The 25,445-nt window shown below is 32.9% G+C and overlaps 1 protein-coding gene across 1 annotated transcript; it reads left to right on the top strand.

Moving 5' to 3' along the window:
* The first annotated feature begins 12,636 nt into the window (after nucleotides 1-12,636).
* Nucleotides 12,637-15,246, top strand: LOC131038811 (patatin-like protein 2). Its single transcript, XM_057971369.2, has 8 exons — nucleotides 12,637-12,835; nucleotides 12,948-13,129; nucleotides 13,227-13,413; nucleotides 13,511-13,672; nucleotides 13,768-13,845; nucleotides 13,930-14,151; nucleotides 14,470-14,645; nucleotides 14,845-15,246. The coding sequence occupies exons 1-8, from the start codon at nucleotides 12,710-12,712 to the stop codon at nucleotides 14,912-14,914; spliced, it is 1,203 nt and encodes a 400-aa protein (XP_057827352.2). The 5' UTR covers nucleotides 12,637-12,709; the 3' UTR covers nucleotides 14,915-15,246.
* Nucleotides 15,247-25,445: the final 10,199 nt, after the last annotated feature.

Genomic DNA, 25,445 nt, shown 5'->3' with positions numbered 1-25,445 from the left:
CTTTGGGATCTTTAACAGGATTCACTCCTAGCAGAGCACTTTGTAGGCCTTAACCGGTCAGTTACCTATTTTTGCAGATACTTAACTTGTGACTCCCATCTCACCGTGGTTTTTCCCAGTTGGGTTTTCCACATATAAACATTTGTGTTATGGTGGATGTTTTACTTATTGTGGATGCTTTAATATGATTCTGAATTACATGCATAGTATTAAGTAAACTAGTTAACTGTCTTTATCGGTCCATGTTTAAAGTGGTATTGTTTTTGCAATCACGGATTCACCCCCCCCCCCCCCCCCCCCTCTCAGTGCTTTATAAGTCTATCAATTGGTATCAAATCCTAACTTCCTTAAAAGGCTTAATCACTTGGAAGGAAACCCTAAAGCGACCATGTGGGATATGAGTTATTTAGAGATGGCTAGAGTGCTTGATGAAAGCAAGGAAGAGCTTGAAACCCTAAGGGTCAGATTTAAAGCTTCACAAGTTAAAAGAATAGAGTTGACTGAGCAACTATTAGAGATCTCTGATAATAGTTCTTTAGATGAGGCTAATATTGATGCATTGGCTGAAGAAGTGGAAAAATTAAATATTGAAAACCTAAATTTGAGGAGAGAGCTTGAAGCCCTAACAATCTCTATGATCCAAGAACTTGAATCAAGGAGGACAGCTGAAGACCTAATCAAAGAGAGAGATCATGAGTTTGCTAAGATCAAGTAGGAGAATGCAAATTTGCATGAACATTGGCATGAGGAGAAGGAAGAGAAATAAGTTGTACAGCTCGATCTTGAGATGGCAATGTCTCTAAGAGAGACTCTAAAAAAGCACAATGAAGATCTTAGCAGAGAGTTTATTGAGGCTAATGGAAATCTTGAAAAGTTCAATAAGAGTTCTTCTATGCTGGATGAGCAGATCCAATCTCAGAGAATGAAAGGTGACAATCTAAGAAAGGAGAATCTTTCAGTACCAAAAGCAACATGAACAACAAAGGTAAAACTACTCCTAAGGCTAATAATCCTATCGGTAAGAAAGCTTTCAAACCTATTTTCTTTATTTGTCACAAACCTAGACATACTACTAATGTGTGTAGAAACAGACCTAATGAGAACATAGGCTATAATGCAAATACTAGATATGTGTCTAGGAGATTTGAAGGTCATTATTTCACATGTAACATGTTTGGACATAGATCGGTTGAATGTAGATATGGAGCAAACAATCTGGCACCTCACATGAATCCAAGACCAATCAGTGACTAGAGAAGGACCTATGACAACTGGCGAAACATGAACTGGCATAAATTCTATGTCAACCGGTTCAGTCCATATGAAATTAAAAAGGTAACAAATATGATTTGTACCATTTACAATAATTATGGACATGTGGCTATGAAATTTGTAGAAGCAGAACTAGATGAGGTAATGCAGGACCTTGGAGATCATATGGGATGACCTACTATCATTATCACAAAACGAGACATATGGAAAATTTTTGTAGAACTGGGATGAAAAAAATTGTTAACCACTCTAAAGATCAAAAATGAAAGCAAAAGGTCAATGTTGAGGAAACCAGAGCGAAGATGAATAAAATTTGGAAGAAGAAGAGTGAGGACAAGCCAATAGAAGAATGTAACCCTTCACCTAGTATGGAGAATCCTGCATCAGTGAACTGAGCTTGTTAACAAGCCTAAGGGGAGCATAGTGTTAAATCTACTTCTAGACCCCTTGAAGAGTGTATGGTAAGAGAGTTTTGCATTTAGAGTTATTTTATGAGAATTCTTTATATCATTGTCTATCAGTTTTCTATCGGATTACCAACCGGCTATATACCTATCGGTATAAGAGAGTTTGTCGAGCGGTATTTTAGTGTTTATTACCCTATCGGTTGTACAATTAATGCATTAGGTAAGTTTATAAAAGAAGGTTTTACCAAGTTACTTTTACCCTAATTACATTCGAAGAAGAGTTTTTGAGCTCCTTTAGAATGAAATTGAGAATTGCTAGCTGATTGTGAACGGATTTGTGTTGCAGATAGAAAGTTGAATCGGATTAGAAGGTAAGAGAAGGCGAAAAGGGTGTACATTTGAGAGATCTACCAGAAACCCTGCCAACGCGAAGGGAATAAGGTATTATTTTGTTAATCTCTCTCAAATATAGATTATCTAGAATGGCATTGTCATCTAAGCAAGCAGAGAGACTTATGATTACTACTGAAGCTATGGAGTCCATGGAATCTGATAAAATAGAATCATATAATGCATTGTCTCAAGTTCCAGATGGTGTTATGATCAAAGGTGATTTATACAGTTATATAGAATGTAAAATTGAGGATCTAGGATCACTATCAATTTATTCTCAACTCAAATCTTTATGTGATAAAAGCAGGAAAATAAAACCTGAGTTCATTAGGGTTTATGAAAAGGGTTTTCACAATGCGACATATTTTCTTGAAGATTTTGAAGAGCATGTTAGGATATTTCTTAGTCATGTGCATGGAGAGAATATGTATCTTGACAGGTCTCACACAATCACAAAGGAAGCAATTCATACAGTGACCAGTTTCTGGCAAACTAGTGAAGTTCCAAAGCTAAGGAAAATTTCAAAAAGAGACTTTGATTGCACTAACTAATACCACCACTGATGGTCATGCGTTTTCGGTCAACAAAATTAAATATCAAGCAGTCAGACTTGCAACTATGGTCATTGGTTATAGGATATTCCATTCCAGCAAGATGAATAGTGTGCCATCTGCTTCTGTGCATGAAGCTTAGAGGATGATTATTGAGAATGAAAATTATGACTTATGCGAGACAATGAGGAGCCAATTGATGTTGAACCTAAAATCAATCAAGAATGACAATAGTCAAAAGTTCAAGTATGGTCAACTATTGGTTGGTCTATTCTTCTATTTTTAGAATTTCCGACCAGGAATTTATGACATTCAATGGTCGAAGGACATACCAGTTACAACTCAAATCAAGAACAATTTTAAAGCTCTCAAGAACAAATTTCCTATTGCCATGAACAGATATTTTACTGAGTTCCAAAATAAGATAAGCATGATGCTAAGGCTACGTGAAGATGTGGTGAAACACTTTGAAAAAGACATCTATTTCACAGTAACCACTGACTTTTGCCTTATGGAGGCCGTTGAACCAAGGGAGGATGAGATGGAAGAAATGAGTTATGAAGTCAAGTACGACTTATTAATCAGTTATGCCAACAACCTTTTGGAATCTCCTAAGGATAAGAAGAAGGAAAGACTGGGAACTTACCAGGAATAGATTGCTCCTACTCAACCGAATAGTGCCAAAGAGAAGAAGAAGAAGAAAGTTGAGAAAGCACCTTCAGTGACCACCAGTATAAGGGTGACAAGAAGTATTCAAGTCAAAAAGGAACCGACACCCAAAGGATATGAAAAGAAACAGACTATAATGAAGAAGAGAGGTAGACAACTTATTCTTCAACTAGAATCTAAGGATACTGGCACTGAAGAGGAACCAAAGCAGATGAAATTGACTGGTAAGAAATCAAAACTAGTAGGAGAAACTTCAAAGCAAAGTACTACTATTAATGTTATATAATTCAAGCCTATGACTAATTTTGAGAGAATAGTAAAAAAATTAGGGAGGAATCGGTTTGATAATGTGAAAGAGTATTTTGATTCATTTGATGATGGTCAGAAACTGCAAATTGTTCAAGAGGTAATCAACCATCAATGCCAATACAATCGGTTGCCTCAAGATATTGAAAAAGATATTTTTGACTCTTTGTATTATATTCTTGTAAATAAGTGGAAAATGGTTGTTTAACAAGATCAAGAAATTATTGATAGAGTTTTCATTCAATATTTTCCTGAGTTACCTAGAGAAGAATTGCTAGCATTGCTTGATAATTTCAAAGGAGTTTCATTCTAAGTCAAGAAGATTGAAGTTATTGGCTGAAAAGGTTCAGTCTGTTGAAGATGATACTCATCTTATTGCTAAAAACATTCAAAGGATGCATGATCAATTGAAGTCTCATAAGAATAAAACTAATCAAACAAAGACTGGAGCTCAACCGGAGCTAGACGAATAAGAGATTATTACACTAGATGTTGTCTATCCTATTAAACATAACGATGACACTACTTCTCCACCAATTATTTTCTTTGTAGATGATACTAAAGAAATCCACGACACTATTGATACAACTGGTAATATCATTGAACCAATTAAGGAACCTATACAACAACCGACCATTTCTAATACACAAGAAGCAGCTGAAGCACTTGTCAATGAACTCAGTATGGATATTGAACCACCATGAGAAATAGAGCACCATGTTGAAGATCAACTGCCATCGGTTACTATAGTTACATAGGAGAAATAAACAAAGGCAGAGAAAGAGAAACCAAAGATAGAGGTTGAAGTGAAGGAAACTGAAAATAAAAAGGATGAAGAGATAGAGAAAACAGAGGAAAAAGATAGCAGAGAAAACAAATGAAAAGGAAAAAGAAAAGGCGAAGAAGCAAACTGATGATGAGGATGACTCATTAAGCATTAAAGGACCTATAGATGTAGATAATATGAGTGCATCTGATCTAAGGGAGATTGCTACAGTGATGCAATCTCGGGCTCAAAGGAAAAGATTGAAACAACAAAGAAAAGAAGCAGAAATGATACAAACTATTGTTGAGATTTTGTCCAGTCTCCTATCACGGACTGATACTAGCAATTTGTCAACCCCTATCGGCAAGCTTGGACAATTGGTTGCTGATTCTACTGACCAATTGAGATCTCTTGAAGAAGCTACACATATCTTAGCTGAGAAGAATTATAGAAAGAAGAGGGGAGAGCAATTATTGACAGATATTGATAAAGGGAAGATTTCTGTATCTGTAAATACAGATCTTTTGAGATCTATTGTTGAAACTGGAGGAAGGATACTGGCCTATACATCTAACGTTTCATTTTCTTATTCTGATTTGAAGAAGAGGCGAGAAGAGACATAACAGGAACTAGAGAGGATATAAACTGCTTACATCTAATGTTTCATTTTTCTATTTTTATTATTATTATTATAACTTAATTTTATTGTTTTTATTCTATTATTATTAATCATTTTTTTGTTCTTTTTTTAACTCCTTTTTGTTATTATTATTGTTATTGTTATTGTTATTATTATTGTTACTGTTACTGTTACTATTACTATTATTGTTACTGTTACTGTTACTGTTACTATTACTGTTACTGTTACTATTACTGTTACCATTACTATTACTGTTACCGTTACTGTTACTGTTACCGTTACTATTGCTATTACTGTTACTGTTACTGTTACTATTACTATTATTGTTATTGTTGTTGTTGTTGTTATTTTTATTGTTATTATTGTTATTTTCTTATATTTTAGCTTCTCTTTTATTTCTCTTTCTTTTTTATCCTACCTTGGTTTGTGTGCAACTTCTCTCTCTCCTTCCTATCCTTGTATTTGCCTTCATAGATCTATAACAATCTATTTTTCTACTACTTGAGCTTTCTATCATCTTGATTATGGATCACAAAGTGTGATCCAAAATGTTGATGCAAAAAAAAATACGCAATCGGAACCAGAAGTGCACACATTTATTATAGAATTATTTAAAAATGCCATGTCTATTTTTTGCCTTTCTCTTCTTCAAACATCTCATCATCTCATTAAGAATCTATTTTTGGCACATCCACAACTTCACTCTCAGGAAGTTTGATTGTCGCTTATGCATGCCTTCTATAGTAATTTAATTTAAGAGCCCATATGGCGAGCAATTTCATGTACATGGTTAAGTAATAAGTTTATTAATTCTCTATACTTATGTCAGTCGTGATAATGCTAATTATAATGCATCTAGGTATCATAAGATTTTGCAATATTTTGAACAATTCATTTAGTGCTTATCATAGTTTAAATTTGTAAGACTTGAATAAACCTCTAAGTTATTAGCATTTATCTCTTGGGAAGAAATATCCTAGGACTCTCTCTCATAGGAAAAGTATGCTATGAGAATGGAAAATAACAATGATTATATCAATCTTGAATAGTATTGATTTGATGATTGCTAGATTTTTTGTTCATTACAGTAGTCATGTATTATTGATGCTAACCTTGATGTAAATGTAAATGTAAATGTATTGCTATTCATATGCATGTGCATAACAAAAGAAAGATGTGCAAATAACATGTTTTCTCTACTTGCTTATTATGGAAATGTTTTGATCCATTGGCATTCATAATATATATTAATAGAAATGTACCGGTTCATCATGCATTGCATAACTTAGGGGTTATCTGACTTCAAGAATAATTGTACTTTTGAGTCTTTTTGGATTATGTTTTTCATCATTATGTTTTCTATGTGTTTGAGATGAAATTAAACTCTATGAAAAGGTATCGAATAGTAAAGATTATTGCTTTGATCTTTATATCTATATTATATGTATCTTGTGTGTCCATGAAAAGGTATCGAATAGTGTAAGAATGCAGATATATCATACTACACACATTCCATTACATTTCTTAGATTTGCAATGCTAGTCTTCCTCATGTTGCATCGGATATTCTTCACATTAGGAAGAATTCTAGATAAGTTTAACTACTTTGTAACAGGGTGGATACACACTTCAACAATATCCTTGCTTGTGGTGTGCTCGAAGGAGGCAGATGTGAGGATTTCATGTCACGATGATCTTCATGAATTGTTCTTATTGTATTCAACCTTATGATCTATTGTCAGACGATATGTTTCTTTATGTTCTACGTTGTTCTTGACTTGTGTACTAAACTTTTATGTGAAAATGTGACATTATATTTGACACCTAAACAATAATTTATGCTAGATTATTTTATTTTGTAAACTATGTTAATTTTTTTTTCTTTTTTAAATGATGGGACACTATAAGACAAAGTAACCCAACTACAATCCTCGAAGGAAGCTCTCCATTTCGATCAAAACAAACATGCTATTGTTTAATGACCAGAAGTTGTATGCCCATTTCTTGTGACGACATCCTTCAATGAGAAAGACAAGAGACCACTTGATCCCATCATGTAAAAAAGCCACACACTTAATTACCAACGCACGTATCTTCTATTTTAAGAGACCTTAATTCACAGTGTGAACGAGTTAAAGAACTCTTGATTACTTACTTAATATCGACAAAAATACCTAGATAAATTGGTATGTATAGACTGATAACACAGAGATACATGAAACACGAGGGTGACGTAAGGTAGACGTCATCAAGTGGAATATGATTTGACATTTAAAACTATTTAAGACAGATTCAGTCGGTGAAAAACAAAACACTTGACTAGTAAACTGGTGTCGGCAGACGTAGGCCCCACAATGTGGAAGACAAGAGTTTCCGACCAATATGCTTCGCCAACGTAGTCTTCGGACAAAAATTAGACAACAATCTGAGAGAACGTTTATGGTGAGTACAATCTTAGACAACAAAAATATCACTAAAAAAATTGGTTCAACCTTATCTTTAAGTCTAGCCTACATTTAATCCACATGTTTTGGGAATTGTATAATATTAAAATAAAAATTGGCATGATTTGAATACAAAATAAAATTTGAATAAGAAAGTAGAATAAGCAACTACCATTCAATTTCAGTCAAAATTTATAAAGTTTTAATTATAATAAATAATTATAAATTTAAGAAGGAAAACGATTGAACTAACTCCATACTTTTTTCTGATAAGATTTATATTTCAATTATATGTTAAATTATATTCCTTTAGAAATATAAATAATTTGGGTCACCTCTTATCTAATTAGTCTCAAATTCAAAATGAGAAAACTTAAAGTTTGGACCATGAGGATGACTTATAAATATACTACAACCAAAAGGTTTATGTAAATTAGTTTATTTCTCCTTCTCTTTTCTAATTAAGTATAGGCAAGTAGTAATAATTAATGTTATAAACAGGGGTGGCCAATGAAGCAATTCTATATTTGTTGCTATCTATATAGAATAGGGCTCGATTTACAAAATCAAACTATTTCATTTAGAATATTTCAAAATTTTATAGAAGAATTTTGAATGTTTTTATTCACTATTATAAAGAATAAATTTTGAGCCTTAAAATGAAAAAAAGGGTGCATGATTTATTTGATTTTTTTTTCTCGTCAAGGTATCTCCACGACTCAAGCCCAGCGGGTTCCCTTTACGCCTCCCCCCAACATTCGCAGCGAGGTGATTTCAAGGCTAGAGAGTCAAACCCAAAACCTCGGGGAGCAAACCCAACATGGCTTATTTGATTATTCTTGTATTCAATAACATAATTATTGTAAGAAACACAGAATGCAAATATACATGTACCATTTGTCCACACACTCCCTGCAATTAATTCAGTGCAACAGAGATGGATGCCTAGGGTATAGGTCTTTACTAAAAGGATTTACAATACAATAACACTATTCTCTTCTTAACTACTATTCAAAAATTTAGTGCTCTTAGAATTTCTATGCTCTTAGTATATGATTACCTGGGCTAGTACTAATATAATTTATTTTTATTTTTATTTTTTGTGTGATATAGAATGATTATTTTATAGAAGATGGAAGCAAGTAAAGATGTGAAGGCACTAAATTGTAATGGAGTATAATGCTCAATGAACATGGAAACATATAGGTGGACCCATCCTATATGAATGCAACAAGTTAAAAGAATTACAACTAAATACAACCCTAATCGTGAATCTCCATAGGACAAATAAGTTTAACTATATCTTTAAATGCTAGCATGAGGTGCAAATGTTTGGTAACAATTTTGGTAGGTCCTCTTTAGGAAAATTAACAAGTCATAGTACATTAACCAATGATAAAAAAAAATTAAAATGATATCACATAGTAAAGTATGTAGTATGGAAGCTTCATTATCAATTTATAGGCTTAGTAAATAATATATTATTACAAAATTAGAATATTATTTTGGCTTCAATAATTTAATATTTTGAAGTGTTAATTGTAGAAATAATTGAACTTCATACCATGAAAAAAATGGAAACAATACTTCTAGATACCTTAAAACTAAAACAAACATGGTGAATTTATTTTAGGAGATACAATATTTCTCATTTATACTTTAGATACTCTTACATTGGACACCTAATAACTAAAGAGGCGAGCCCTCACATTGAGATAGATAAAGGGAAATAATAAATATTCATCTTAGTTGTAAATATATCAATATTGAGTCTTTACTTCTATTTCCCTTTCATTTTGCTAAATATTTTTTATGCTTTTTATTGAGAACTTATATTATTTTTATCTCTATTTTCTACACTCTCTTCCTTTTCCTTAACTTCTTGTTCTAGCATCTACTTTCTCTAATTCATTTTGTACCTTTTTTTTCCATTCCAACTTCATGATCCTCATATGAATTTATAGTGTAATATATTAGTAGTAAGAAGTAATCTAAATGTAAGTCTATTCCATAGGAATTTTACCATAATTAAATTTATCCATTTAGCACTTGTTGACAGTACCCAATGGAAATATTTATTTTCTCAAATTTATCATCACCTCATCCATAGTTTCATAATCCTTATGTCTCCTCTTCATGTCATGTACATTTCTTTATACTTAGTATTCAACTTTTCTAACTAATTTATTACCTTCTCATCCAATAATTTCATATGTTCTAAAAATTCTTCTACATTAAAATTTTTCTTCTCTTTATTTCTAATATTGATTAGTGATCATAAATTTATTGGATTATTGTTATATAATTTCTTAATATTTTTTTCCTTGTACTTTCATTCACTAAATTCAAATGTGCCAACTCTACTAACAATTATGTCATATCTCAATCTCTTGTCATTTCACCTACTAAATCTTCTAAAGGTAACAATACAAATTTCTAGCGAATTATTATAAGATATGTTTCTTTGAAACCAATTTAATATTGTAATTTCCCTAAAAAATAAATCAACTATATATGCCACATCATCATTTTTATTTTTTTTCATGATATTAACCATAATGTTCTGAAAAAATAAACATTCCACATTAAATCGTTCCATGTTTTATAACATGTGAATTAATTCCATAATAATTTTTCAATGTGTTTTATATTTTTTTTATAATTATAGGCCTCGGATTCAATACTTTATCGTTATAAATACATTCAAGTTTCCTCAATCTAAATTTAGGATGATGGTTCTTAAACTCCAACCTATATGATTTACCTAAGGTCCCATCCTAAATAGATTCGTCCTTGTTTGGAAGATTTGTGAAAATATATCTTTAGATTGATACTTTCAATCTCGTGCTTCATTATAAACATCTCTTTACACCATTCATATATTTTTTTCACTTCTTCTACACTTAAAACTATTGGAGGAATTTTCTTTGTAATGAAAGTTAAGTAGCTTAGCCAATTAGTAAATGTCCCAGTAGGGATTCTCCCTTTTCTATGCACTCATTGAAAATCAATTATCTAAAACATCTTTGACTAATCCTCCCACATTATCTTTTCTCTAATTTCATTCATCAAATATAGATAAAGAAAGATGAATGTAATTTATAAGGAATGTTCTCATATTCATCTTTTGATAATGAGTGAGGGACCAAAAGTGGTGTACCCTAATGCTAGGGATTGACATGGGCACATACATACCATGTAAAACTAAAAAATTCTTATTGACATGTAGACAAGGTTCTGGAAACCTATTTTTGGATTCTATATTATGAATTGACCTTTGCAAGATGTAAACACCCTATGAACACAAATTCATTAAATCCTAGGTGTATGACACACATTTAATACACTATTATGTCATCTATTTTTATGTAGTCATTGAAGAGATAATAGTGTATTTAGCTAAGGGCTAGTGAAACTGTATATCTTACTACACAGTAATTGAAGAGACAGTCATGTAATCACTTAAGGAATCAATAAAAAATCTCTCATTATCAAGGATTTTAAAATAGCCACCTTTCAAAATATTATTAGAAAGGGACAATAAAAGTTTATGAAGAGTCTTAAGCGTTCAACTCAGGAAAGTATTGTCCTTTGTCAAGGCTTTCAAAATAGCCACCACTAAAACTCAATTTAGATAATTTGTAACAGGTAATCAAACTTTTGATTACTATTTAACTAATATAAAGAAAATATACTGTTCATTACATATGGTGAACCCACAATAGTGTATTCCATTTTTCGATCAAATTGAGACATTGAAATTAGTATTTTTAACCAATTTAAGGAAAGTAAATTGTCAAGAATGTGAAGATGATGTCAACATCAACATGACACACACACACACACACACATTTTAATAAGTCATTTTTATAGTTAACATTATGGTTCGAGCCTATCTCGTTTATTATTATTTTTAAAGTACATTTATATTATAACACATATCTTTTTAAGGAAAATTATTTGGGAAGAATCTTACCACTAAGCAATTTTTATATTCTATGCAACTTCCTAAGATAGATCTATTTTCTCAATGCTTGTGGCAATCGAAGATGTGGTAGTGGTGCAGCATGTCATCCTCTCTCCATAGTCAATTAAGTTTTCAAACAATGTATCTTGGATGATTGCTCAAAATTGGAATAGGGGTCTTCCTAAATTTATTTTAGAATCACATCCCTTGTTAACAAGATGAGGATAGCTAGGAAGATGTTAGGCACTATATATGTATTTTTTTTCTGTTGTGTGTGTTTCGTTATAAGAGTCATTATTATCAAAATGAATTTTAATTTGATCAAATGTTTATATCTTTACTAAAAATAAAATTCAATTTGAATTACCATAAAATGTGGATATACAAATATAATCTAAACTTATAGAAAATATAACATTTTGAAGCAATTACAAATATGAAACTAAGGAAAAATAAGGAAAATGAAATAAATAATAAATATAATCTAAAATTATAGTTGATAATGTTGTAATAGACAAAAAAACATAAATCATATAGTAATTTGTAGAAAAAAACAATATGGTGTTGTAGGAAAAGGCTAGTAGAGAACATGATCCATTTATAGACATGCTAGCCACTAAATGTATCATTGGTGAGCTCTTTCATTTCATTGTTGATATAAAAGTGAGTCGTATCATATCATTGACCAGTGTCATGAAGTTAGGATTTAATGTATTTATTTGTTCTTATTACATTTTGCCCTTTTTGAAAACAAGTTATGACTTAATTGGTGAGCCCTACAAATTGATTGTTATCCTTTTAAGAATTTACTATATATATATATAATCAGCATATGTTATATTGATTTTGTTAAAAAATAATATATATTATTTTTTCGCATCACAATAGTAACAATACCTCCTTCCTACTTACCATCTATCTTGATAAGATATATTCTATGCATTAAATATTTCAAAACCATACAACTATATTTATTATGTTAAATATTAATACCTTACAATTATAATTAAGTAATTAAAATACATCTATCATATATTTATTTTTAAATAATTAATAATGGACCACTTTGTCATTCTTATCCCAGTATTGACTATTTCAACTTTTTACTACCAACCATCTTAATAAAATATATCATCTTTATTAGAAACGTGAAAATTAATGACAACTCCTTTTTTTTGGTTTATATATCAACAAGGCTGTATAGGATCCCTCACCACTTTTGGGCCCTTTCATCACAGAGCTCTTACTTCTTTCTTATTTACCTGTAATCGTAGTTCTGTTTCCAACCAAGTGCAATGGCAACCATGAAAAAACTGCCACCCACTTGTGGAGATATGATAACCATTCTTAGCATTGACGGAGGAGGAGTCCGAGGGATAATCCCTGCAACTGTCCTTGAATTTCTAGAGGCAGAGCTTCAGGTATTTATTTCTATCAGATCCAACCCATCATAGCATATTCTAAATTGTCTGTACTGTTCTTACTGTCTTTTAAGGTTTTCTTTAAACTAAATTAACTTGAATCTATTGATAGAAACTGGATGGCCCAGAAGTCAGATTAGCAGATTATTTCGATGTCGTGGCGGGGACAAGCACAGGAGGACTTGTTACTGCAATGATAACTGCTCCAAACAAGGAAAACAGACCATTGTTTGCGGCCAAGGAAATTACCCAGTTCTATTGGGATCACTGCCCAAAAATTTTCCCAGCCAAAAGGTTAGTGACCTACAATTCCAAAGCATTCTCAGTTGCTAGAATAGAAGGACAGTTAGAAAAGTATAGTCGACTAAGTTTTTGAATGAATCCTCAGCAGCGGCCTTTTCGGATCCTTGAAATCAATTTACACGGCTGCGACAGGCCCCAAATATAGTGGGAATTACCTGCACAATCTTGTGAAAAAATTAGTGGGTGACATTCGATTGCAGCAAGTACTAACTGATGTGGTGATCCCAACCTTCGATACCAAGATAGAGCAGCCCACAATTTTCTCTACTTTTGAGGTACTTCTCTTCTTCTTCCTTTTAAACCAGATTATTAATTTTAATACTGCTTGTTTACAAATAAATAGATCATCGTTTGTGCATGTGTAATCTACAGGCCAGACATGATATCTCAAAAGATGCATATTTATCAGATTTATGCATTAGTACTTCGGCTGCTCCAACATATCTTCCTGCCCACTATTTTGAAACAAAATATCCTTCCGGCAAAACTAGAGAATTCCACCTGATAGATGGAGGAGTGGCTGCTAATAATCCAGTAATAATTCTCCCATTATCCTTTCAAATATACTTCTTAATTGGAACTCACCTACAAAGATTTCGAATAATTTCGACTGTTCTTTCAATTTACAGACTTTACTTGCCATCAACGAAGTGACAAAAGAATCACTCAGGAAGGAGAAAGATTGGGTATCTCTAAGGAAGGCAAAGGTGAATTAATTGAGGAAAGAAACATTAGTTTAACTTTGGGAATTCAATAATAATTAACAGGAATTCAAACATATTATCAATCAGGACAAGAGAAAGATGTTGGTGCTGTCTCTTGGAACTGGGTACCAAACTGCATCGTACAAAGCCAGAGATGTTGCAAAGTGGGGACTCTTGGGATGGCTCCGTCAGAAAAATGCGGTCCCCATAGTGGACACTTTTATGCAATCAAGTTCCGATATGGTGGACATTTATGCTTCCTTAGTCTTTCAATCCGCTGAATCTAAAACGAACTATCTCAGAATTCAGGTATACAATGATTCTCTTCATCTATAGGAGGTTTTTCTTTACCCATAATTCTTTTTTGGCATAAGACTTTGGATATGTAGGATTTTTATACCATTGTAATCCATTCATCAGATGGAGTTATTTCTTTTTATCTTTTGAATCAATACAAAAAACAGAGAAATTTTTTTCTATGTTTCGATTGTATATTCCAACAGATTGAAGAAAATTTTCCAAGTTCAAAATTTTTACAGAAAGTAGAAATGAAATTGTACAGTTCAAGAACCAGTAGTGGTTCCTTACTTTAATATTGATCTTTACCCATTATTCTTTAAATTTTAGGAAAACGAATTGACGGGAGATGCAGCCTCTGTTGATATCTCTACTCCGGAAAATCTTAAGGAACTTATAAAGATAGGAAAAAAGCTGCTTGACGAGCCTGTTTCCAGGGTCGATTTAGAGACGGGATTGTTTGAGAATGTTAATGGTGAGGGTACCAACAGCGATGCCTTGATCAGGTACAAACCTGTAGAAGGAATCAAAATTCTTATTAACTCCATTATGAGATGGAAAAACAGAGAAAGTATGAGCCGATGATCTGAATATTAATGATGGTTTCTTGACATATGTAGAAAGAATCATAATTCTTGTCAATTTATTCCATTATGAAATAGAAAGCAGACAAGTAATAATGATGGTTTCTTGACTTCTGAGCAGGTTTGCAAAGGATCTCTCGGACGAAAGAAAGTTGCGAATCAAGAGACTGTCTGGTGATACAGCTCAGTAATCAAATATTTGGTGTGTAGTTTGTCGTATAGTTTGTGGAAACAAGGCAATAAAGGACTGTAGCACTTTTTATTTTCTTGGTCCTGCTGTTGCAGGGAATCTACATGGTAGATGGTTTAACTCGGAACTGAAGTAACTTAGTCAATGACGTGAAAGTATTTTCTTCCGTTTGGATTTTGATATATTTTAATACTTTCAATAAAAGGAATGCAATGCAAGTTATACGATGTTGAGGAAGTTTGGATGTTTCTATGAACATCATATAGATTCAATGAGTGTTAAGTGGGTCAAATCAGATGAGTTTATGTAAACCACTATTAATGAAATATGATCAAGGAGTTTGAGTAAAAATATCATGTTGTTGAATTATAATTTTAATATTATAAATTTGTCGTTTTATGAAGTGATGGACTACTCACCAAACATATTATATTAATCTAATGGTCATATTAATGGTTTTTAACCGTCATATTGATGTTTTTTAACCATTAAAAGAAAAAATTGGAAACTTTTAGTCATAAGTTATGGTCAATTTAATGATTTTTTTAATCATGTCTATTTTAGATGATAAGTATTGATTTTAAGTCATTATATGTAATTTTTTTTCAAAACTTAAATTTTAAATGTCTTATATGTCGTTTTATGGTAAACATAGATAGGAAATTTTAACAAATAATTAAAGTGTTGATAATTCTCAAATTTTTCATGACTAAAATATAGATTAGTAAGTACAAAACAACTAATTTTTTTCTGAATAAATTGCCTAAGATGACATAAATATCCCTTGAAACATTTTATATAAGGTGTGCATACACTCGAAGCTCTATGTAAGGCACAAACTCACATTAAGTAATAACAAGTTCACTACCCAATCAATATTAACATTATGCTAACATTTCTTCTTTCAAACCAATTGCATGAAAGTTTAAGCCTAATAAGAAGCATGACTAGGAATGATGGTTTCAAATTTTCAAACCAAGGTGTTGGGTTTGGATAGAAGAAAGACCTTCACATGCTTAGGTGCAAAGTGATGGGTGACAATGGTCTCTTTTGGACTCAAAAAATTGACACAGCTATTTCATTCTTTCCTTTTCCAAAATATAAATAAACAAAGGTGATGAAAAGGTGAGTCACGTATGGATGAGATGGGACGACCAAAGTTGTCATTGGTTGATTTGGTCAAATCTTCTATCAATAGTAAAATCCCTCATATGGTTCCTCTAGTTTCTCTATCTAAAAAGGATGAGAAGTTTCTTCTTCCTAAATTTCTTATTATAAAAGTATCTTAAGAAATGGATGCATCATTAGTCGATAATTTTTCAGACCCCAAAGCTAACATTATCTTGGTTTTCTAAGATGATTATGATTAAAGATTATGGACTAAGTGATGGATTGTGAGGATCCGAAGATATGAGCAAGACTAAGAATGAATATTTAGTGGACAACTTATATGATTTAAGGGATGATGAAAAAGATTATGGATTAGGAGATGGATTGAGAGCATTAGATGATATGAACTAGGCTACTAAATAAAGGTTTGGAGGGAAATTTATATGATTTGAGGGATGATGATAAAGAGTAGGATTGGAATGTTAAGATTAAGATGAGTGGTTTAAGGATTAGAGAATATTTGTGGTTCTTGTAACAAGGTCGGGTGGGATTAAAATGTTGGAATGTGATTTTCAATTTAGGGTTGGAATAAGGTACAAATTTGGTTTTCAATGAAGAAAGGTTTGACTTTGGATGGAATTGGAGGTTCAAAATAATTTGAGTTTGGATATAAGAAGGTTGGAAAGAGGAATAGAAAGGGTTATATAATAATAATGTAACAAGATAGAATTAGGATTATTATGGACGGTATTATATGTGAAACAAAGTATATTGGACAAGGGATTGGATCAAAAGAGGCTAAATTAGTAAAGATCAGATTAGAAGAAGATGTACGATTAAAATATATGAGATGGTTGGAGTTTTGGATGAAGTTGTGGAAATAGATTTGGTTTGAGATGGATGAATTTTATCTTTCTTGACTATGTTGTCAATTGACACTCATCCGGTAAGTGTTAATGACATTTTGGGTTGCCATTGATGGCAACTCATCATCTCATGGAAAATAGTTTTATTGTTTGGTTAACCTCCATTCATTGCACTTAACCGGTATTCACATTGCATTACACTAGCACTGACATTCACTCCAATTATTTCTTTCATGGATTTTGTTGTAACATGTGATGGCCGACATGGTCATTAGGATTATGTTTGAAACTCATTATGTACCGGCAACCGACATGGTAATGTTAGAAGGATATTTAAGAAGATCATTTTAGCGATAAATCTAATATGTAATGGAATGCGAATTTTTGTTTGCAAATGTTTCAGTGAGTATTAGTACATATTTTGGTCATCAATTAAAAGCCTTTGTGTGCAATTTCATGTGCACAACTTAAGCGGTAGCAAAATGGTGCAAAATAGAGCATTAGACAATCAGTATAGAGAGAAAGATATCAGAGCATTCACCAGATTTTATTCAACATGGTCAGATGCAATTTATAAGTTAATTTTCTTTTGTAAACACTTTGTAATATTTTGTAAGTCAGTGAGAATTCTTACTTTGTGTTTGAGCAGTGAACTCTAGGCAATTGGCCTTTATACATGTGCAAAACCCCTCATGTAATATTTGTATACCTTGATCAAGTATATAGATATTGTGGGTATCAACCCCACCGTGGTTTTTACCTTTGCAAGGTTTTCCACGTATAAATCTTGGTGTTATGGTGTTTCCTTTCTATGTGTTATTTGGTGTATGCACTTTAATTTTATTTACTATTAACCGGTTAATAAGCAATAAGTTCAAAACTAACATTACCGATAGAACACTTATTCACCCCCCACGACCCCTCTTAGTGTTCTTGGATTCCACCAATTGGTATTAGAGATTAGTTCCTTAGAAGAAGTTTAACCATTTGATGAAGATCCAAAATTTGGAATCAATGGAAATCGGTCCACAACATCAAATTTGACTAGCTCTTGAGGATATTGATAATAAATAGATGAAGAACAGTAAACTGAAAAATGAAATAAAGCAAGTCAAAGAATGCATCATTTCATTGCAAGGAAAGCTTTCAGTTGTCAAGGCTAATAGGAATAAACTTTGTGATCAATTGCAAAATTAGAACAGTGATGAGGAAGATGCTATGGAGGACCATCGTCAGAAACTTACTCAGGAGAACACTATCTTGAAGAATGACATGCAAGTCCTAACCATGAGAATGTGCAAGGAGATTGTGGACATAAAGAAAATGAGGAAAACCTAGCTCAAGCATTGAAACATAGATTTTAGGAATGCAATAGAGTGACCCATGATAATGATATGCTCAAACTTGAATTGGTCCAATCCCAGAACAATGAACAAGAACTTGAGAGACAAATTATAATCCTGAGAGATGACTTGGTTACTGCAAATGAGTACAAGGACAAATTTCAAGCCAGCTCTGCTAAACTTGATGAAATGTTGAAGAATAAGAGAGATGCTAAGGACAAAAGAGGTCTTGGCTATGAAAAATGAGAAAGATCCGATACTGCACAACAAGATCAATCATCCAGACAAAAGCAAAAACATGACAATCGGAACCAGAAATCACTAGTAAGACAACTTAATGCTCACAAATTCAATGGCACATGCTTTGTTTGCAATAAATATGGTCATATGCCTAGTCAGTGCAGATATAGGAATAATAAGAAAAATGCATCATTCACCAATCTTGGAAATGTAAGATGTCATGCATGTAGTAGATTTGGACATATGGCTAACCAATGCAGATCAAAAGGAAATCAAGGGGTTACCAAGGCAATTCAAAAAAAAAAAAATTGTTTATTATGGATGCAACAAGATTAGGTATATTGTTAAATATTGCAGGAGTAAGAACCCTTTGACAACTAATGGAAATGCATATGAGAAGGAAAAATAAGAAGTGGAAGACATTAGGAAGTAGCATGAGATGAGATGGGTAAGAAGATCTAATACACCATAGGCAAAACAATCGGTAGAGTCATTAGGTCCTACACCAATAGCAGATACAACCAGTAACTAAGGCACTCTACCTTAGGGGTAGGCAAATTATTGAAGATCATGCAAATACCCCAGATTAGGTTTGCAGTTAGAGATTTCTGATTGTGGATAGGTACTCAAGAGATTTCACTTGTTTACCAAAACTTACTCACACAAATTTGAATTCATCAAGCCTAACTAACAACATTTATGACAATGAAAAATTAGGGTTAACGATGATAAAAGGGATAAGTAAAGTTATTTTCTTCACACAATGATCGAGCATTCATATGAGCGAATTTCTAGAGTATTTCAAAGTTCAAAGGCGATTTGAGTGAGCACATTCTTTCAAGGCAATTTGATCTCCTGATAACATTTTCAAGGTATTTTCATTTGCAGAAACCCTAGTTTTCATATTTGGTTATAATGGCTTCATCTTCATCCAGCATCGATACTCCTTTGGTGGTTGAGATTAAGAACTGCCCTCATCCCATTTTCAAGAAACATTCATATAAATCTCTTTTGGATGAGCCATTGGATGCATTTTTGAAATTCTATCATGGAGTTATTCATACTACGAATATTAGGGCTTATATCCACTCTGACATCAAAGAACTTGGAGGTTATGAGTTGTCTTGCATTTTCACTCAACACCTAATTTCTGACAACCAGCTCAAACCAGAATTTTGACACCTACAAAGGAAGGATTTTACACCGTCATGAATTTTCCAACTTTAGATGAGGCAGAATGGGTGCGATATGCTTTGAGCCGTATTCACGAAGAGTTCGTATGGTTGGACCGATCACACACGATTACAGAAGAAGTCATAAAAAATGTTACCTATTTGCACAAAATTGGAGGCTTTCCCAACATAAGGTGTACGTTATCTAACACAGAGCTCAATAAACTTACTAGGAAACTTTTGATGGATGTTATTTAAGAGTGGATGATGTCAGGGATATAGATGTGAAGTTTGTAGAAATGATTATAGGATATAAGGTTTATCAGTCAAACCGATTAAACTTTGTCTCTGGTAACACAATTTTGATGGCACACCAAATGGTTAAGGAGGATGGTCATTATGATCTATGTAGTGTAATGTTGAAAGAACTCATGAATAACTAGAAAAAGATCAACCAAGACAAGAAGAATACCTTCCGGTATGGCTCCTTCATTATATGTTTGGTATTTTACTTTTTGGTTACTGTTCCCAATTTTGGCAAAATTCAGTGGGCTTTTGACCGCCTGGTAGCAACATAAATTGCACAAATTCTGGATAAGCAAGGGGACAAGTCAAGTAAAGAAAATTTATGGGTGTTTTTCAAGACATTTCCTAAGGAAATGAAGAATAGGTCCCAGATCCCCAAATCTATAAAAGAGAAATATAAGGATACAATTTGTTTTATGGTCAATAAAGATGAATGTATGGTAGATGCTATACAACCTAGAATAATTTACATAATGCCAATGGGCTATGAGGTAGATGAGACCAAATTGGGTGCCTATACATAACATCTATTGCAAGCACCGGTAGATGAGAAGGAAGAAAAAATTGGCACTACCCAAGGAAAAGGATTTGAAGTTCATAGGGAACAGGTAGCTCTAATAATTTGGAAGAAAATGACTAAGGTAGCAGCACAAACATTGATTAGTGAAGGTCATGAAATGGCCAAGGTTGAGTAGAAAGTCAAAATTTTGGAAGAAAAGAGGAAGGAAGAAATTCATAAGAGAGAAAAGAGTAAAGGGAAGCTCGAAAAGAAGCTCAGGAAACACCCAATGTGGTGTCAGTTACAATAGAAACTTCCAAAGAATCGAAAGAATCCACAACTGAGCCTACTAGTGAGAAACCAATAGAGACACTTAAGAAGAAGTAGAAGGCTACCCGGCAGTATATGACTATTTCTTTGGAAGAAATAAAATCAGATGAAGAGGTGAAAGGAATCCCTAAGAAGAAAGGAGTAGTATGGGCAAAGAAAGAGGAACAAAAGCACGAACCCCTTAAGGAGACTCCTCAGAAGCCAAAAATTTATAATTGTACATAAGAAAAAACCCAAATTAGATGAGTAACCCAAACCAGAAGCAAAAAGAAGAACCAATAAGAAGAAGATGGATGCTCAAGGTTTGATTAATCATATAGTAAATGGTGGTAATTTAGATAATATTTGTTCATTCTTTCATAATTTTAATGAGGTGGATAAGAAGCAGATTCAAGAGGCTATTCATTTGTATCTTGATTCTTTTAGTAAGACATTGATTGAAGTTGAGAATTTTTTTTTCTGTTATATAATAAGTTAGAGGTTATAAAACTACATGCTCGGTCTTTGGACCGACAGATTAATGAAACCAAATTGGTCAATCTTTTCCCGACAATAACTCCTCTGGAGATAGCTAACTTGATCAATGAAATAGGGTCATTAGAATTCAACCCTAAACATAGAATAAACAGTCTTATGTTGGATAGATTAGAAGAGATTAGGGAGGAAACAATTGATATTTTGGTAAGGATTCTTTTGGGTTTAGGCTATGAGTTGAGTTCCAATTTTGTGCAATCCTAGAAGATATAGTTGCCTAAGGATAAGAAACCAGCAGATCAACGAAGTTTAGATACTAAGAAATCAGCTAGCACTCCACCCAATACCATTGTACCAGTGACTGAGTCACATTTTGTAACAAAGGATATACCAGAAGAAGATGTACATATTGCAAAGGATATAAAGAAAGATGTAAATAAGGGTTCAAAGAATAAAGGTGTAGAGGATACTCAGGTTTTAGATAAGGCACCAAGTGGTGAAGCCACTAGTACACAAGAGATGAAAGATTCTAAAGTTATATCACCGACTGATAAGGGTAAGGAGACTATGGTGGATCTCTCCTTCAACTTTGGAATTGACAGTTCTTCCATATCTAAAGGAAATTTACCACAAATTTCCTTTAGTTTTGACAAACCGTACCACAAAATGTCACCAACAGAGAATATTTTGGCAGCAACAACTCTTCACGCATAGGTGACTCAAGAATTGGCTTAGGAAGAGTCAAAGGATAGAAAATTGATTGAACACAATTTTGAGGTTTTGAGCTAGTTAATCCTGCAATTTCAATTTCAAGAAGGTGCAAGCTCTTCAGGTAAACTAGAGGAATTTAATGATTTCATTCACAAGCACTATGACTTTTTATTGTTCAAATTTCACTAATATAGGCTAAAGAAAATTTTGTGGCGGCCCAAAAGTTAACATTTTTGCAAGTGATTGAGATTGATAAGGAGAAACTCCAGACCTGCTTGCAGTCCATTGATGGATCTTTTGCTGAAGGAGGTACTGTATATAAGACTTGTCTAGATTTTGATAAGATCACTGACTCCATAGAAAAAGAATTGTCAGATTGTAAGAAAAACTTAATTCAGATTTCTAACTCTTACAACCTGGAAGTCAATCTAACAAACTCTTTGGATGGTCCAATTTTGGCAATTATGGATCAAATTTTGAAACTGGACAAGGATAGGGACAAAATAATAAGGAGAGAAAATGAGCTCTTGCATTTGATTGGTCCCCAATTTAATAGTTTGTTGTTTCATAAAACAGAGTGTATTTCTAACTTCGAGAAGGAGGATCCCATTACTTCGGAAGAAATAGAGTATTATACCAGTATCTTGAATGGATTCATCTCCATTCTTGAATCTCTTAAGAAGGGTTGGGATACCTACTTTTCATTTTTGAAGAATATGTATGCAGATATTTTGAAGCTTGTATAGAGTTGGCTCATGTCTATAAATGTACAAAATTCTTTTTGGGCACCTTGCTTTGTCATTGATGTCAAAGGGGGAGGAATAAGTGAAAAATGTATAAATTTCTCAGGGGGAGCATCAGATGTATATAGAAGATTCATGTACAGGTCAGGAGCTTATGGAGATTCAGGGTGGATACCATTTTTCACATGAATGTTGCCATCAATGCAAAAAGCGAAAATTGTTGGCAATTGACACTCATCCAATAAGATTTAATGACATTTTTGGTTGTCATCGATGCCAACTTATCATCTCAAGGTAAATGGTTTCATTGTTTGGTTAATCGACATTCATTGCATTTAATTGGTATTCTCATTTCTTTACACCAGCACCAACATTCACTTCATACCTTGTTAAGTCCTGATCCCGGTAACATGTCCTTATCCTAGTAACATGTTTATGGAACCCAGTAATGGATAGGACCTAGATAGGAAATATTTTGGTCCTGATTATTTCTTTCATGGATTTTGTGGTAATGTGTGATGGTTGATATGGTCATTAGGATTATGTTTGAAACTCATTACATGTACTAGGAGCCGACATGATTATATTTTTTATTGAAGTTAACATGTTAAAGTTAGAAGGATATTTAAGAATATCATTTTAGCGATAGATCTCATATGTACTGGAATGCAAATTTTTGGTTACGAATGTTTTAGTGAGTATCTGTAAACATTTTATTAGGGATTAGAAGCATCTGTGTCTAGTTTCACGTGCACAACTTAACCGATAGCAAAAAAGGGCAAAACAGAGCATCAGATGACTGGTATACAAAGAAGGATATTAGAGCATTCACTAGAAGTTATCGAGCATGGTCACATACAATTTATAAGTTTATTTTCATTTGAATATACTTTGTAATATTTTGTAAGTCAGCGAGACTTCTTATTTTGTGTTTGAGCATTGAGCTCTAGGCAGTTTCCTTTCTACATGTGCAAACCCCCTCATGTAATATTTGTATACCTTGATTAAGTATATAGATATTGTGGGTATCAACCCCACCTTGGTTTTTCCCTTTCTAGAGTTTTTCATGTATATATCTTGGTGTTATGGTGTTGCCTTTCTATGTGTTATTTGGCATATGCACTTTAATTTTATTTACTATTAACTTGTTAATAAGCAATAAGTTCAAAACTAACATTACAGATAGAACACTGATTCGATCCCCCCTCTCAGTGTTCTTGGATTCCAAAAGACTAAGGGGTGGATTTGAAAGGACACAAAATAATTAGATTGACGGGAGATAGTACGCAACACTTGAAGCATGATAACAACCTAACTTTAGTAGAGTGGGCGTTTCAAGTTTTGGGGGCTAAAAAATATAAAATCTACTAATTATTAGATATCCATTGAAAGAAATTTTATGTACACTCTATGTACCCCTTACCTTAGAGGCCAAAAGCTTGGCTAAAGTGAGCTCTATCATTGCAAGATGAAAGTACATTATCAGTAACTTCTTTAATGTAATTTGTATTTGATGCACTACAAAAAAAAGTGACCAAATGGTCTTAGAAAATGGTTTCACATTGAATTTTAATAGATTCTTCTATATATTTCAAGAATAAATGAGGTCAAATACAAAAATGAAATGGAAAAATATCAAAAATGTAAGATGAAAAAGTAACCCACTCTCCACCTTCACTTCTCTAAGGTATAAATTTTTGGGGATACTATTTAGGATTAAAAAATTTCCACTTCTTAGAGGTATTTATTTTAAGTCAACATTTCCATTAGATCCTTTTCCTCAACTTAGGAGTTGGGGTAATTCCCTAGAAAATAAAATCCCTCGGTAGGCCCTTTAGAATAGAGTGATCCAAGTTATTTTGGTTACCTAAGATCATAAAAATGCAACAAGATAGCACACATACATTGGATTCCTAGGGATTGAAAGAAAGGAAAGGAGAGTGATATTTGTTTAATCTTCATGTACACATTTTGGCGCAAGAGGAGAGCATACACATAATTGAATCTAAGACATGGAAAACAATGTTACTTGACCTCAGGTTTACATAAAGGTGAAATAGGAGAGCATGCACATTACTCACTCCAAGACATGGAACACAATATTTATTTACCTGAATTGATTGCTTGGATAAATGGATCTACAAACACAAAACGTTTAGTAGTTTCAAGATAAATTTTTTTTCACATGATTAGAGCTATATAAATAAGAAACATAATACAAAATATCGGTTAGGTTAAGAGATTAAAACCCTAAAAAATTATGGTAAAAATTTACTAGAGTGAAAACAAAAAATGATAGGTAACTCAGTGATGAATTCCTCCTCTCCTGCATTCAAATTTTAGATGTTGGCTTAACCCATTCGCATAAAAAGGTTCTCTTCCTACAAGATTGCGGTAGATATTTTAGACATAGGTAATTTAATACTGCCTATCTTTCTCTCCAAAGATTCAAAAGGACAAGTATAGTGCTTCTAGTATGTTGGAACCCTAAATTTTGGCAAAGTTTAGGGTTCTTTAATGAAGCAAATCTAGTGAACACACCTAAAATGCACTCATGAATCTTGACCCTGATACACAATTTGACCTTGCAATTATGTTTACAACCCATAAATAATTATGATCACCCATATTTATCTTCCAACAGTCAGATTTGATACATATTTCAAATGGCAAAATTTAGGGTGCACATGAGCTTAAATCACACAATCATTCTGAGTAGCCATTTTCAAGGATTAATA

The sequence above is a fragment of the Cryptomeria japonica genome, chromosome 8 (assembly GCF_030272615.1).
Source record: "Cryptomeria japonica chromosome 8, Sugi_1.0, whole genome shotgun sequence".
In the NCBI taxonomy this organism is placed as follows: domain Eukaryota; kingdom Viridiplantae; phylum Streptophyta; class Pinopsida; order Cupressales; family Cupressaceae; genus Cryptomeria; species Cryptomeria japonica.
Note: the sequence above shows the minus strand (reverse complement) of the source record. Positions and strands in the feature narration are given on the sequence as shown.

Excerpts from the sequence above, each read along its gene's own strand:
- LOC131038811 (XM_057971369.2), top strand. The coding sequence starts at position 12,710 with ATGGCAACCATGAAAAAACTGCCACCCACTTGTGGAGATATGATAACC. Across the intron at positions 14,152-14,469 it reads CGAACTATCTCAGAATTCAG|GAAAACGAATTGACGGGAGA; the intron begins GTATACAATGAT and ends TTTAAATTTTAG. Across the intron at positions 14,646-14,844 it reads AACAGCGATGCCTTGATCAG|GTTTGCAAAGGATCTCTCGG; the intron begins GTACAAACCTGT and ends ACTTCTGAGCAG.